At 43.7% G+C, this 14,646-nt stretch overlaps 2 protein-coding genes across 2 annotated transcripts in view; one reads left to right on the forward strand and one right to left on the reverse strand.

Annotated features, from left to right (window-relative positions):
• The window catches only part of bcar3 (BCAR3 adaptor protein, NSP family member), a 38,854-nt gene extending 24,999 nt beyond the window's left edge, over positions 1 to 13,855 (reverse strand). Inside the window, exons 1-3 of the mRNA XM_088313430.1 lie at positions 13,743 to 13,855; positions 9,490 to 9,626; positions 7,128 to 7,242 (exon numbers count right to left, since the gene is read on the reverse strand). Of these exons, the coding sequence (XP_088169556.1) occupies positions 7,128 to 7,242; positions 9,490 to 9,579 (205 nt within the window). The 5' untranslated portion in view covers positions 9,580 to 9,626; positions 13,743 to 13,855. The remainder of the gene's footprint in view (positions 1 to 7,127; positions 7,243 to 9,489; positions 9,627 to 13,742) is intronic.
• The window catches only part of hps3 (HPS3 biogenesis of lysosomal organelles complex 2 subunit 1), a 46,485-nt gene that overhangs the window by 20,868 nt on the left and 10,971 nt on the right, over positions 1 to 14,646 (forward strand). The gene's annotated exons all lie outside the window — the stretch shown is intronic.

Here is a 14,646-nt window from a genome sequence, read left to right on the forward strand (position 1 = left end):
ACAAGCTGGACCGGGGCTCTTGAGGACCGGACTCGGGCACCCCTGATGTAGACCATGCTGTAGAAGAAGACCTTGAGCGGCACTCACAAGACGACTCATTCTTAAATGTGACCTGCACTACAGAGTTTTTAAATAATTCTTTTTTTTTTTTTTTTTTAAGCGCTATTCAAACAGGAAAGAGAGCGGCAGGGGGCCTCCGAGGCCGTTTATTGCGATGACGATGCTAATGAAAATGCAAAGACAGGTTTAGTGTCAGGCACAGCTGAGCACTCCGGGCCGTTTCTGCATGACAAGTAACGTTTATTCTCCCACAAAAAGCACTGTAAAACCAATTCAGTTCCAGCTGAGGCACGTTGGGTCACTCCGCGGATTCCTGCGAGGGGCACGACGACCACAAGAGGACCTATTATAAGACCCCCAGGGATGGTCAGCTGTGTGTGTGTTTGTATTTGTGTGGCCCTGACCATCTGCTAGACACACATCCCTCCTTTAGGGAAGAAAGGATCACTATCGCTGAATGAATTCACAGATGTTTCCCTCTCACCACCATAAATACTTCAATCTCGTTTTTAATCTCCAATTTGAGTGAATTCGTTCATTTGGCCTCAGCTCTCATCATTTTATTTTATTTGGCTTCATTCAATTGACTTTGCCGAATCCATCTTGGCCTTCTTCCTGTGCTGCACGTCTTGACTAGGACGGACACGTGCGAACCGTGTTCGCCAATTGATGATTATAAGACGCCTCATCACCGGTTCCACTCTGTACTTGAACAGAGCGTGATTTTTAGCCATGACAGTCCGCTGCTCTGTGGCACAAGCGGACCTCAGGGATGAATCGAATCTTACGCGGACTTTAGTCCATGTAAATGCTCCGTCCTCCACATGGTTGAATTGAGGCAATTGGACTCTTTCAGTTTGCTGAAGACCTTTGACCTTTGACCCTTCTTTAGTTTATTTTTCTTTTCTAGAGTGGAGTCAACTTATTTATGACTCTGGTGGTGTCTGCCCTGGAGGGAGGTCACAGATTGGTTGCTTGTTGCTGCCGGGCATGGCAGGTGAACGACGGTGCCGCATATCAACCGGACGTTCGCTTGCTATCTAACGATGGCTTCTTTCAAACCAACCAGCTCCTTTATCCAGAATTTACAAACAATATTGCTGATTACAAAGGAATATCTTTCCGAGATACTTCTAAAAAGGAAAGACTATTCTCAGGGGTGGGGAGTTTTACGAAATTTTGTGGCCTGGGTACCCGTGCGTCATTCGTCAGTCTGTTCTTCGCGAATGCGTCACGCACACGAGGTACAATTTGTGGGCTGGACTGAAAACTACCTCCGGCCTTTGTTCATTAATTAATTAATTGTCACCCCTTCACTCCAAAAAATGAGCGTATTGCCCAACTCTGAATTCTGATGTATCCAGGGAATGTTTTTTTTCCCATGATTTAGAGGTTTTCACGCATGTTTTTGACTAAAATTCAAAGACATCCAGCACGCATATCAGCAGAGTGCCGTAGCTGTCTCATGTTACAACACCTGCGCCACAACTTAGACCTGCTAACACGTTGTTTAAAGTCTAGTGCTCTTTCAGGCGCAAAATTGTCGCGTCAAATTTGGCACGTAAAAAGAAAAAAAAAAACGCTGTTGGTTTGCCGGAATGCCCAACATGGTGCAACACAGTTTGCCAAATTTCCAAACACGGTAAACAAGACTTGCCCTGGCACGAAAATGAAGATGATCACCATTTCTCCCCCTGAGCAGATGGGTTCCTGTCTTCAAAAAATGGGGTCCTTAATGTTTGCGTGCCTTGTGCAACACTTTCGAATTGTTGTTAAATGGTTGGCAGGAACGTTTCATGCGGCATTAGTTTGTTACGGCATCTGGGCATCAAGAAGCGAAAGTCCGATTTCATTTCCTGCACAGACGTCGCACGAGCGTTTGCAGTACGAGAAGCTCCTTTCACTTAATAAGTAACAAAACGTTTGATGACGCGTTCACTCGGGTTTGCACCGTTTGAAGATCTTTGGTTGGAATCAAAACATAAACAGCACATAGCGTTGGGTGGGAAACAGGAAGAGGAAGTGGCGGCGTAAACATTTCGACAGCCGGCCGCTCATGATAGAGGATTACTCGCAATAAAACATGACGACGACAAAATCTCGTGCACGGTTCTTACTCAAAGCCGATCGCGACTCTTACGTAAGCGTCGGTGAGGAAGGTGCGTGGCATAATTCATGGAACCTAGTGTGTCTTTCGTCATCTGCATTAGAAAGTGCGCATTGAAACGCGTCCTAATTTTTGGGTGTCAACATAGAAAGTTCCAAAAAAAAAAAATCAGGAAGACGAGGCAGAAACAAGACCATGCTTGGGAATACGGGGTTTCCTCTGGTTTGTTAAAAGTGTCTTCCTGCTTTGGCGTACACGCAAAACATTTGCGCGCACACACACACACACACACAAGTGCATTAGTCAAACCACCCCTGGCCTGAAGTGAACAATGGCAACAACTGTCACATGACTGCAGCTCAGAGCGAGCCTTTGTTTGTAGACAGAAAGAGGTGTCCTACTGCGCTCTTCACGACGTGGGCCCACCAGTGTGTGTGTGTGTGTGTGTGTGTGTGTGCGTGTGCTATATTCATGTGGCTGTTATTAAAGCCCACAGCAGTAGCTGCCATTTAACTTGCGCGTGAACCTCGCCTAACACGCACACACAAACTCAAGCGCTCAATTTTGTGCATGACACGAGAGGAGATCAATGCAGCAAGAGAACGACCCCCCCCCCCCGGAAAAAAAAAATGCCACCATATTTAAATGACATCATTTGTACTTGTGTGACTCTGCTGGCTCACTGCTGAAACAATTTCAATCCTTAACTTTCGTGGCATGACTTTGGCAGAAGCAGCGTGGGTTCCGTTCCCACTCGGTGGCAACTTTGTGACAGGGATAGATTGTTCGTCTTTATTTGTTCCCGGCAGCTGACTGGCGACCGGACCAGTCCAGGGTGGAGTTTGTTTTTGGCCCAAAGACTTCAGTTCTCTGCGAATTGGAAGCATTATAGAAAATGGATGGACGCAATCAAAAACCTCAATTTTTTTTTTTTTTTATCCATAGAGATTTTGTTTTTAAAGGCCTTTGATTGGTGAATAAGAATCAAACTGCTAAAATGCAAAAAAAAATATAGATTAAAATGCTGGCGATTAATCTACAAATGAAGTTAAAGAAATTTGATTTTACTGATTATCATGTAGTGGGCGGCTCAAAATTGCATTTTGTAGAATTGTTATCCGTGTTGATGGCTGGGTCAGATATCAACCACCTCATCCCGCTGCGGCCAGAAACAAGCACACACACACACACACACACACACGCACTCCCGTCCATCTCCGTCATCATCTCACGGCTGGCTCATCAAGACGTTTTCTCATAACTATGAAGTCTGAATTTTATTCTGCTCGACTTCAAATCAAAATGGAAATTGGTTTTCAAAAAATTTATCATCTTAACATTTGTCTCTCTACAAAGTGAAGCCACAATTCACAAACCCCTCAAAAAAAATCAAGATCAAGGTCTTATCTCTCTTCTTGTAATTATTTCCTGCTGGGGCTTCAACCACCAACTCACCCGACGACAGCTACACCCAGCGCCTCGGGGTGCCCCCCCCTCCAAAAAAAAAAAGAAATAGCACACTTTAAAACTCCTGAAAAGAGAGCGTTCCATTTCCCATTTTGAACAATAAAAGTTCAAAACACCCCGAAGAGGAGATGACATGCGTGCACAACTTACCTCCTTGTGGCCGTTTGCTTTCGTCCCGCTTTATATTCTCCTCTCACGTGTTTCCAAGCTCATAGTTTGGTTTGAATGAGGTCGGCAACTCTCACGCTGGCTCAGACAGGCGACAACAAGTTGTGTTGCACCATGGCAAGCTCTGCCCTCCTCTTTCCCCCCTCTGGGGAGTGATTTGTGAGCTCGGGGCCCCCTCCTCCTCATCTACTGTGCAGGAGGAGTTTCCTTCTCTTTTTTTTTTTTTTTTTTAAACCGAGTTGCGTCTTGCAACAACCCCCCCCACCACCAGGAACTCCTACCCCCCCAGCACTGAACAAAACTCCCCCGTGCGCCCCGACTCTCCTCATCTCATGTCTTCTTGTCTGTGTTGCCTCATATTTCATTGCGCTCGGTCGTTTTTTTTTTTGTTTTTTTTTTTTTTTTTACAGGTCGCACCAGCACCAACCGGCCGGGAGCTCGGGGAAGATTTTAATGTGACCTCATGTTGCCATGTGCAGCCCAAAGCGTGACAAAGAAAAGGCACCGTTTGGACTTGTTTGAGCAACTCGGGTCCCACTCGAGGAAGTTGAAGCACTTGACTCCGTGTTGACGGAGGAATATTAGTCAGCACCGAGTGTATAATTATCACAAAGGCGTTTGAAATGCGAGGATGATTTATGTTTCACTGGGTGAAACCGATAAAGCAATTTCACGGGAATCGTTACTAAGCGATGATAAGCGTGAGGTCGCGATAAATGCGTGAATGTCAAGAACCCCCCCCCCCCAGGACAATACTCTCTCTTGCCTTTGTCCTCCAGTTCCTCTGTTTTGTCTAATGTTGATAACACGCCGGCGTGTTTGGGCGTGTGTGTGTGTTTTGTTAAAGCAAAAAACAAAAACAACAAAGCCATCACCGCGTTGGGAAATGATCAGACGGCAATAACAACTGAAACATATGCGAGGCTAACTCGACGTGTTGTATATGATAAGTTTTAATTTGTGCTCTGATTTCCCGCTAATTTATGAAACACCCGTGGTGGGCGGTCAAGGCCTTGAAGGCCTTCTCTGCTGGCCTAAAATAATCAATAACTCATGATCATATTCTTCGCATTGATATCATGTTATACCCGAGTATTGTATTTTTAGGTGAGAGTTTTTATCCAATCGGAATTCAGCTCGCTCGTGTTGCCAGGCAGATTTCATAATACCAGAAGTATGCACTATTTGTCCGAGGCCTTCAATCGAGCGGGCGTCTGTTCTGTCAAATTCAAAGAGCTTCCAGAGTTGATAGACAGTTGCGATAGCCAATCCGATCACGAGTTGGTTACAGAGAGTCTTTTGTGATTGGATGCTCACTCATGAGGGGGCGGCGCTGTGCTGAATCGACACAACAGAAAGTCGTAACTAGTGACTGTTCGAAAATCCGAAATATTTTCTTGCTTTTTTAAACCACGATGGCCGAAGGAGGGAATTTAATTGCAGATACACTTGCGAGGTCATTTTCAAGACAAACCTTTCAAGAGAAGCTAGATTGTCCAAAACTGAAAATCCCATCGATGACAAAGACGTGTTGAGCACTAACGCACTCTGCTCATATTGTCGATTCATAAATTTCCTTACGACGTCAATGATAGCAGCGGAACTCGATCCTCGATTTGCGGCGAACGAGTGTGGCGAGGTTGACATTCCAATTGTTTCTCGATGGGATAAACTGTACATGGCACCGCAAGCGCTGTTTACGGCACCTCCTTAATTTAATCTTCACCCCAACCTCCTTCGTTCTCCTCCCACAGACGTGATCGTCATCCAGCCGGTGTTGCCTCACGTTATGTTTTTCCATCAGAAATGTGTGATGTGTCAACAAGCAAATGTTTGGCCGCTCCTCATTCCTTTTGCTTCGCAGCCTCAGGATAAATTGCTCAAAAATCTCCTGATGTCAAAGTCCGGCGCTGATCCTCCGAGTTTCCTCGGCTATCGTGACTCATGTACATTCCCTGGAACTACTTTGTTGGCACATGACCGATGAGGATTCCCATGATGAAACACTCGAATACTGCAAACCTGTTCAGTTCAGGACCTAAATTTAGTTTCTCACTCCAGCTTAGTCTCAAGCCTTTTTTTTGTTTCCTTCTGCCATTTTAGCTGGAAATTTTTTTGCTACGGTCGTTTGCTTATTTTGAACAGTTCCAACATCACCGTGGTTACAGTCAAGAAATTGTCACCTTAATCACCTGCTGCCATCCTTTCCAACACACACACACACACACACACACGCAATATACAGTAACCGTGTGTTGTGCTTTTACAATGGCTTCCTTGTCTCGTGTCATTTCTAAAACGGCTTGTACACATGCAAAAAATAATCCGTGAGGAGACAGTGTAAATATAGACGTGTGTGTTGAATTCTGAAGGTGCTCTCGCTGGAATGTTCTTATCGTGGTTAAATGTTGACTTGACATTTTCTCAGGATACTTTCTGTGTGTTTGTGTGCGCACGTGTGTGTGGCTATGCATGTGCGTGTGTGCGTGTGTACTCATTTGAGGGGACATAAATCTGTTGACAATGTAGGTACAGGCATTCCTCAGAGTGACAAAAAGTAAGTGAAATGTAAATCATCAGGTCGAAGAGAAAAGAGTTGTTACGATGTGTGTGTGTGTGTGTGTGTGTGTGTGTCTCTGGTCTCTGTGTTTAATGATAGGGGTGGCAGTCTGCCAGGCAGGCAGACAGATAATAGCACGGTAGCTGGTGACTGAGCGACTCGAAGTCGAGGCTGTTTCACCTCCGCAACGGTCCTCAAAGTTGTCATCTGGGAAAAGGAAAACCTCATGGCACAAGTCGTCACCGTAAAATTTTTAAATCTCAATTAAAGTCGATTGCAATGGAGAGCGAAGAGCAGTTGTTAACATTTTAATTTGAAGGCCAGCATTGATTCGGGTCATTCATTGAAAATAAAAAACAGCTGATGCGCAAGTAAAAAAATCCCAACAACAGTTAGAAATAACACACGGGACACACACACATGAAAACACACTCCAACGTTTAAGCCCAGCAGGACTCCGGGCCTCTGCAATTTTACAGGCAGATTGTGTGTGTGTGTGTGTGTGTGTGCACCGTATTGTCCTTTGACAGACAAGCACCCGCACAATCTCTGAGGCATACGCATGTCTTTACATGACACTCGTGCTATACGTCTCTGTCGAGCTCTTTGCAATTTCTGCGCACACGAGGAGAAAGGCAGAGATGGACGTTCGCGGATTTTGGGAGACAGAACAAACAAGCTGATGAGATGGATGAGGTCAGATAATGTTTGTTCATCACGAGGGTGTGTGTGTGTGTGGGGGGGGGGTGGTTGGCTATGGCGTACCTTTCCACCTCTCTCGCTCCTGGAGGAGGCGCAGGGAGGTGAGGAGGTGCAAACGATGGAGGTGATTGTGAACGCCGATGTCCAAGAGGTCGCATTCTGACAGGTGCAGCAGATCCTAGGAAAAAAAAAAAAAAAAAGCGAGAAGGCCTCACTGTCATCAACTCGTGATCTGATTGGCTATCGCAACTGTCTGTCAACTGTAAAAGCCCCCTTGAGACACAAAAGTATCTGAAGACCTCGGACGAATAATGCGTGCTACTGGTATCACGGAATCTGCCTGGCAACACAAGCTGGCTGAATTCTGATTGGATAAAAACTCTCATCTCAAAATACAACACTAGAACTCTCTATAATGAAATATTAGACAACATCTTGGAACAATCCAACTCTACAAAATACATCCCGAAGCTTAAATTGTCCACACTGTTTGGCGGAAGATAAGAAAGTCCGAGTGTGTCTCGACAGGTTGTTGTCTCCAGTCGAGAATGTAAACCGCTGATGACCGTCTGCCTCTCAAAAGTGTGCCGTCTCCTCCCCTCATCCTGATCTTGTCATTACCGCCTTGTTCGCCGCCACACTTCATTCTGCATTGGTGTTCACCAAAACGAAACCGCAAGTAGATGAATGACGGAGAAGCACATCAACCTCAAACTGTGCTGGACTTAATGTACGAGCGTACATCGCGATAAATCACTGCCACTGCGTCATCGCTGGACCTTCGCAACTCAAACTTGCACAGCTCATGGACTTATTTTTTTGCTTTACAGACGCTTCTCTTTTTTTGACGACGTATGCACACTGATTGGTGTTTTTTTGGATTCGCCCCTCTCTTGTCTCATCTCCATTTGTGGGAAAATCCAAATTGACATGTTTTCTTTATCTGGTCCTTCGGAGCTGAACCGTCATATGAACTCTCAATCCTGTCTAGCAGAGTTGATTTAACGACTGTGGGAGGTAATTTGATGTCATTTTTCACACGTCAATGCATTTGTCGCACAAGCTATTATGCTCCTCCATCATATTCTTTCCACCACAACGAAAATATTACAGCTTTGACAATCCTCATAATCGTGTTTACTTAATGTCTGGCCAATGTTGGTGGTGTCTACAAGCTAAGTCATGCAAGACTAATCCTGGATGGTCGAGAACCAATGAGCTGGACGTTGTTGGGATAATATCCTGAAAAGGGTCAGTGGTGCTCTATGATTTCATTACGGATGGAAGATGATGTAAATTCTTTCGCTGAAAACTACTGAAAATATCTGCACGATTTATTCAAATAAGTTGTCATGTGCACGAGGTAGTCGCTGTCAAAAACCATCAAATTATTGCCTCATTCTGAATACTCCCAAATCGAGTCCACGCCAAAAGGCTTAAAATCACCTGGATTTTACGGTCATTGGGCAAATTTAGAGTCAAAGGGCAAGGCTGGCATGACAACGTGCGTAATTAAAAGATAAATCGACCCCAGAGGCATTTCTGCATTATTATGGCGCACTGCTAAAACTTTGCAGCGACACGTGTCCTGATTCATAGCCAATTATAAAATCATAAAATCTGCCTCCTCCTAATCCGTGTTCCATAAAATTCCCTTAATGGTCGTCTTGCAGTACTGTCATTTTTTTTCCCAACAATTCCTTCTCGCTGTGACTAAATAAACTGTAGTGGAGTCATGTGATTTATTTTCACAAGCGAGGCCCCAACAAAAAGTGGATTTCTGCCCAAGAATGAGCCACAACATGTCTTACAACTTCGACTTGTGAAGTTTATTGCCATGATGACATTTAAAACGGTCTCGTAATTTATGAGATAACGGGGTCGGTTTCAGGTAGAGCTGGGTTTTAAAAAAAAAAATGGATTTATCAATTTGAATTCATATTCTTTTTCATAACCCTTATCGATTCATAAAACCATTTATCGATATGTAACACACGTAAAATGGATGGTGGGAAAACCCGTTTATACTTTTTAGGGGTATGCCCAATTCGGCCACAAGGTGGCGCATATAAATAGGGCTGGGTTTAAAAAAATTCAATATATCAATTTGAATCGATTTTCCTTTTGATTTATAAAACCATATCAATATTTTTAATAACGTCTTTTTCATCGATAGATTGACGTCAATTCACGTGTCCTGCGAGATCTGGTTGCGACGCGAAAGTAGTGTATTGATTGATTTGAAATCTCTGATTTAATCTAAAATCAATCTAAGTGAAGCGTGAATCAAAATTCTCATCGAATCAGGCCCTTGTGTATCGAATTGAATCGATTTTGGAAATTTGAATCGACACCCAGCCCCATTTCCAACCCCGATATTGACCAGTTTATCATTATGAGCGTATCCCACTTTAGGATGTGGTACCTCAACACCGTCGTATTCTTGCTCCAGCGCAGTGCAGTATTCTGGCAGTCCCAGCTGACTCAGCCATCGGGAGATAGACTGGTGCTTCATGCTCCGCAAATGCGTACATACGCAGACTCTCTACAACGCTTCAAAACCTGAAGGAATAGAAAATCACCCATAAGATCAATCTGCAAAATCTACCATGAGACGAAGAAAATAAATAATTGTGCGTTGGAACAAACTTGGGTTGATTCAATTCTGTAAAACAGCCAAGATGTTCTGAAAACGTGAATGATGGGCCTGATTAAATCTTTCCAAAGACGCCCACACAAAATTGGGAACCACGGACTGACTCGTTCAGTGTGTGTCGCCGGAAACGGGTTGCCAGTGCATACTTTTAAAGGACGTCTTGGTCGGTGGCGACACGCCATCGCTAAGGACAGGACGCCAAGAACATTATCAGGAAGAGAGGCAGTGACCTCACACCCCCGCAATTACATGAAGTGATATTGCACGGGATGTCACGAAAGTGCGGCCAACCACTCGACACGACTCCTCGCTCAATCACATCAAGCCAATGTCGGAGGGTGTCATTGTGGAAGTTAAACGAGTCCTTGATGCACTTTGCGCACTCCTGTCATTCCCAGTTGAAGCAAGTGGCGAGCTGGAGTTCATCCAGGGAAATGAATGAGCTCCGTTTCTTTCCACTGGCAAAGATCTTAGCGACTGCGGCGGCGTAAGGCATCTGACGGAGGATTCTGCACTTGAATACAAACTTGATGCAATTTTAGCAAATGTCTGACATCAATGGGGAAGTCTGACATTGAGTCGTGATTAGCTACAATATAATACAATTTTATTTATATAGCGCAATAGTTCAACAGCTGGCGCTTTCCGTATATTGTCATATAAATTAGCGGGAAATTAAAAGACATAATTGATAGCAGACGAACAGCAGAAAGTGACAGTCTTATGTTGAGTTGAAAAGCTAAAGAATAAAAATGTGTCTTCAAACGTGTTTTAAAAGTGGACAAAAAGGGGGCGGGGCTTGCCTCACATTTAATGGGAGCTCATTCCATAGGGAAGGACCGGCAACAGAAAAGGCACGATCCCCCACCCTGAGGCTCCGCCTCCAACAACATTTGGTCCACAGACCTGAGGCAGGGGTGGACGAGCTCAGAGAGGGACGCTAGAGCGAGGCCATGAAAAGCTTTGAAGAACAACAGAAGCATCTTAAAGCGAACTCTAAAGTGCACTGGGAGCCAGTGAAGAGAAGCCAAGATTGGTTAAAAGGCGAGCGGCAGCATTTTGGACCAGTTGGAGACGCTTGAGGGAGGGCTGGCTGACTCCAAAGTCAAGTGCATTGCAGTAATCTAGCCGAGATGGACCGAAGGCATGGATTACTGAAATACTCAAAAAATACTGCACTCAAGACTTCCCCTAAAAACCACCGTGTCCCTCATCCACTTGCATTTTCGTAAAAGCGCTCCAAAGATCATGAACAGTGAGCCAAGAGATGATTTCCAAGTGAACAAAGCTCGTGCCTGATGTGTTAGGGCTCCCGAGAACCGGACTCGGTCACCTCCGGTCTAGACCGTCTTCCCAAGGAATCGGATCACCAAAATGGTTTTCTTGCCATCTTTCAGCCAGATGATACTTTTAGCATCCGAGCTGGCAGGATTGTCTGCCACACACATGTATTTGATTTTGTTTTGAGGGTTTCCGCCAATCCTGCGGGCAGTTTAGATGGCTCCAATTCCAAAGGAGACAAAGTGAAGGTGGGACTGCTTTTCAAAGATAACGGAAATGAAACGGGGAGCAAAAAAGAAGCAGCTGTCTTTGAATGGCGAGGGATCCTCAGAACCTACGACGGCTGGTTCCACCCGTTTGGGGAAGCGAACTCGCATCACCAATTCACAACCATCCCTTGAGCAAGGCACTCAACACTCCCATGATTGGCCACAAATGCAGAAGTCCGATTCCGGACATTACAAATAGCCTGCGGGACTTCCTTCTTCTTGCTTGCGCACAAATAGCGGCCGTTGCCATAGAAACCGGCCAATAAGAACAATTTTACCTCATGTAATAGTTTCTTACGCTGCTTGTGAAGAGCGCGAGTAGGAACTGAGAGCACGACGTCGTCTCCCAAGAGAGTTCTTCTTCTTCTTTCTGTTGAGTCCACTTCAACTTTTCTCTGTCGCTCTGACCTCCGCTGTTTCCCATGACCGCATCTCTCCAGAGTGCCGTCACGGCCTCCAATTTCTCATTGAATACGTTTCTATAAATAGACTCATCTCGACCCGTCGCTGCAGAGTGAGCCAAACAAACTTGGCTATTTAACAACATAAAACAAAGCAACTCGTGGATGGACTTTTGGGTAAAAGCGAACGTCAACGCATGCCAAGAGGACAATCTCCTCGTCGCGCGGTCACTCGAATTTCTTTACTGGCTGCTGTTTGTTCAAGCAATCACATTAGACTGACACAAAACAAACAATTGAATTAAGATGCAAAAGAACATCTGCACTGGGCAGCTTCCAGTAAACTTTTTGAAGATTTTAGGTTCATAACTTAAAGACAAATGAGAGTACAGGACGTGAACATAAACATTTATAGTATGAAGGTGAAATAATAGTCTGAATGTGTTCAACTCTTAATTTAAATACAGCATTAGTGACCTACTTTTGTTAATTTCATTTATTTTACATTTTAGAAGAAGGAAAAACGTGCCTCCTTATGGCATGAAAGGCTTAAATCGCAGTCACTTTTTTGATGGGATAATTTCAATATTATACTGTATTTTCTAGGCTATGAGACGCACTTGCATATAAGCCGCAGCAAATCATATTTGGGTAAAAAAAAATAATAAAAAAAATATGATATACAAGTCGCACCAGGCTATAAGCCGCAGTTTTATATATTTTCAAAAATGAGTTATTTACTGAATGTACAGAACGATTTTGTACTGTGAAAGTCCTTAAAGGTACATAAACAGATTGTTTAAACAGTGCCTTTACACATGGCAACAACTTTGCTCATTAAAACAGAAAAAAAAATCTAGATTTATTTAGCGTATTTTCTGAACTATAGAGCGCCACTAGAGGTGAAAAAAAAAATCCACAGAAAAGCCGCACTGTTGTATTAGCCGCATGGTTCATAATCGAGGAAAAAAGTAGCAGCTTAATTCTCGGAAAATACGGTAGTTTACGCAGTGTCTAATAAGTCACTTTATTATTATCTGCGTTAAGTACGTCACTGACATGAAGTTTCGTCGATATTTGACCAGCCGTTTGGTGAGCAAAACTGTCAAGCTAACCAAGCTAACGCACACAGCTAGCTTAGCTGCGTCTGACAAATGAAGGTAAACGTCGTAGACCTGACTCTCATCTTCAAGTTGTAAACATTACTAAGTAAAAATAAAAATATCCTCCTTCATCTTGGGAGCAGATATTCGTCTATGATGCATTTGTATCATTAAAAAAAAAAGAAAGATTGTGAAATAGATTTTTCATGTAGGACATACTTTCAACCTTCGATCTCATAACCACATCCGTATGACTCAATCAGCGTGATGAAATCGATTCATTCATTTCAAACGAGTCATGTGGGAGTCATTCACACGTTCATGTACATTCCATGAGTTATAGTCCGTTCATCCATTCATCTATTTTCTAACCCGCTAAACTCGTGCAAAAGGCGGACTAAACTGCCGACTGCTCATCATTCAGTCACAAATGGCGACGGAAAACCATTCACACTAAGATCGACGTGAAAAAAAATAAATAAATAAGTGCGATAGCCATCAGTGGAAAGCTCCATTTTAAAACATCATATCTTGGTCTGAGTTATCCGATTATTTAGATCACAATAAAGGGAACTGGCATACACTTGATTTTTAGGCTATTTCAAAGATTCTGAACGTTCTGTTTCATGGCGGAATTCTTGTAAGTCACAATTTACTTAACGGAGCTCTCATGTGAAGGCATGAAGAAAAGTTCCATCCGTTCGTAGTCAGTCAGGTCTCACTTTTTATGCTCGATAATTCTTTTCTTGCATTCTTATATGGACCCATAAATGTTGCCATTATGAATTGGACCGTCGTAAAAACCGCACAACAGCAAAAATACGATGCTTTGCAATCAAGAAAATGGCGTTGGTTCATTGTCTTAAGGACATTAAATTTTTCTCATGAATTAGATATAGCCATTAGTGTCACAAGCAATATTTTTCCCCAAAATATTGAAGAAAAATTTAAAAAAAATGGACACCTACCTTGCGAGTAGCCGAGCTCCATGCAGCATGCACGCAGTCTGCAGCGCACTTGCCGCATGCAGCGCTCACAACGGTGAGCCTGCACACGTTGCTGTCATCTCATCCACTTGAACTGTCTGCAAAGCCATCACACACACACACACACACACCCACCCCCACACACACACACACACACAGTGGGATAGCGAGAGCAAGAGAGAGAGAGCGGACAATTGATGTGCTCATGGCCATATTACTCAAATTGATCAGTTGTAACCGTAATTACAAAATGAGAATTTTCAAGAATAACCACAATTTGCATCATACTACAAAATTTTGCAAAACTGGAATATCAAAGTCACATTATCCGACGTATCTAAAAGTCGATCCACCAGCGATGTAACTTTCCTACACTGTGGTTTAGGTGTGCCGAGAGATTTTTTTTCCTCCGCAATTCGCTCAGAAACTGGTCAAGCCGACAATCTGAATAATCATTGAACAGAAAAAATGTATCTCGACTCAATATGTTGGTAAGAAATGTGTTACGTGCTCTACGATGATGAGCACGGTGCGTGTGTGGTCATGCACGTCAGATGCAAGTTGAAACGGATACCGTTAAAAAAAAAATACAAAAACACCTGAACGCGAAGTGAAGCTCACAAAAAAGAAGTCTTCTGTTAAACATCACGTGCACATCGATCACATCTGGAGTCAGTAGGGCGTAAACCTCCAAGATCTCCTCAGTTCCACCGACACGCCGTCATTTGAGGAAGCAGAGGGAATTCTGGGGATTCTGAGGTCGGTTCTCCTATTTCTGGGGTCGAAGTCACCAAGGTTGTAAAACAAAATAAAAAAAATTGTCAGTGGCAAGGCCCCGGATGTAGATAAGGGGTTTCTAAGGCTCTGAATGTTGGGGAGTTGTATA

The sequence above is a fragment of the Idiotropiscis lumnitzeri genome, chromosome 13, assembly GCF_059441095.1.
Source record: "Idiotropiscis lumnitzeri isolate Australia: NSW breed Sydney's pygmy pipehorse chromosome 13, RoL_Ilum_1.0, whole genome shotgun sequence".
Lineage (NCBI taxonomy): Eukaryota > Metazoa > Chordata > Actinopteri > Syngnathiformes > Syngnathidae > Idiotropiscis > Idiotropiscis lumnitzeri.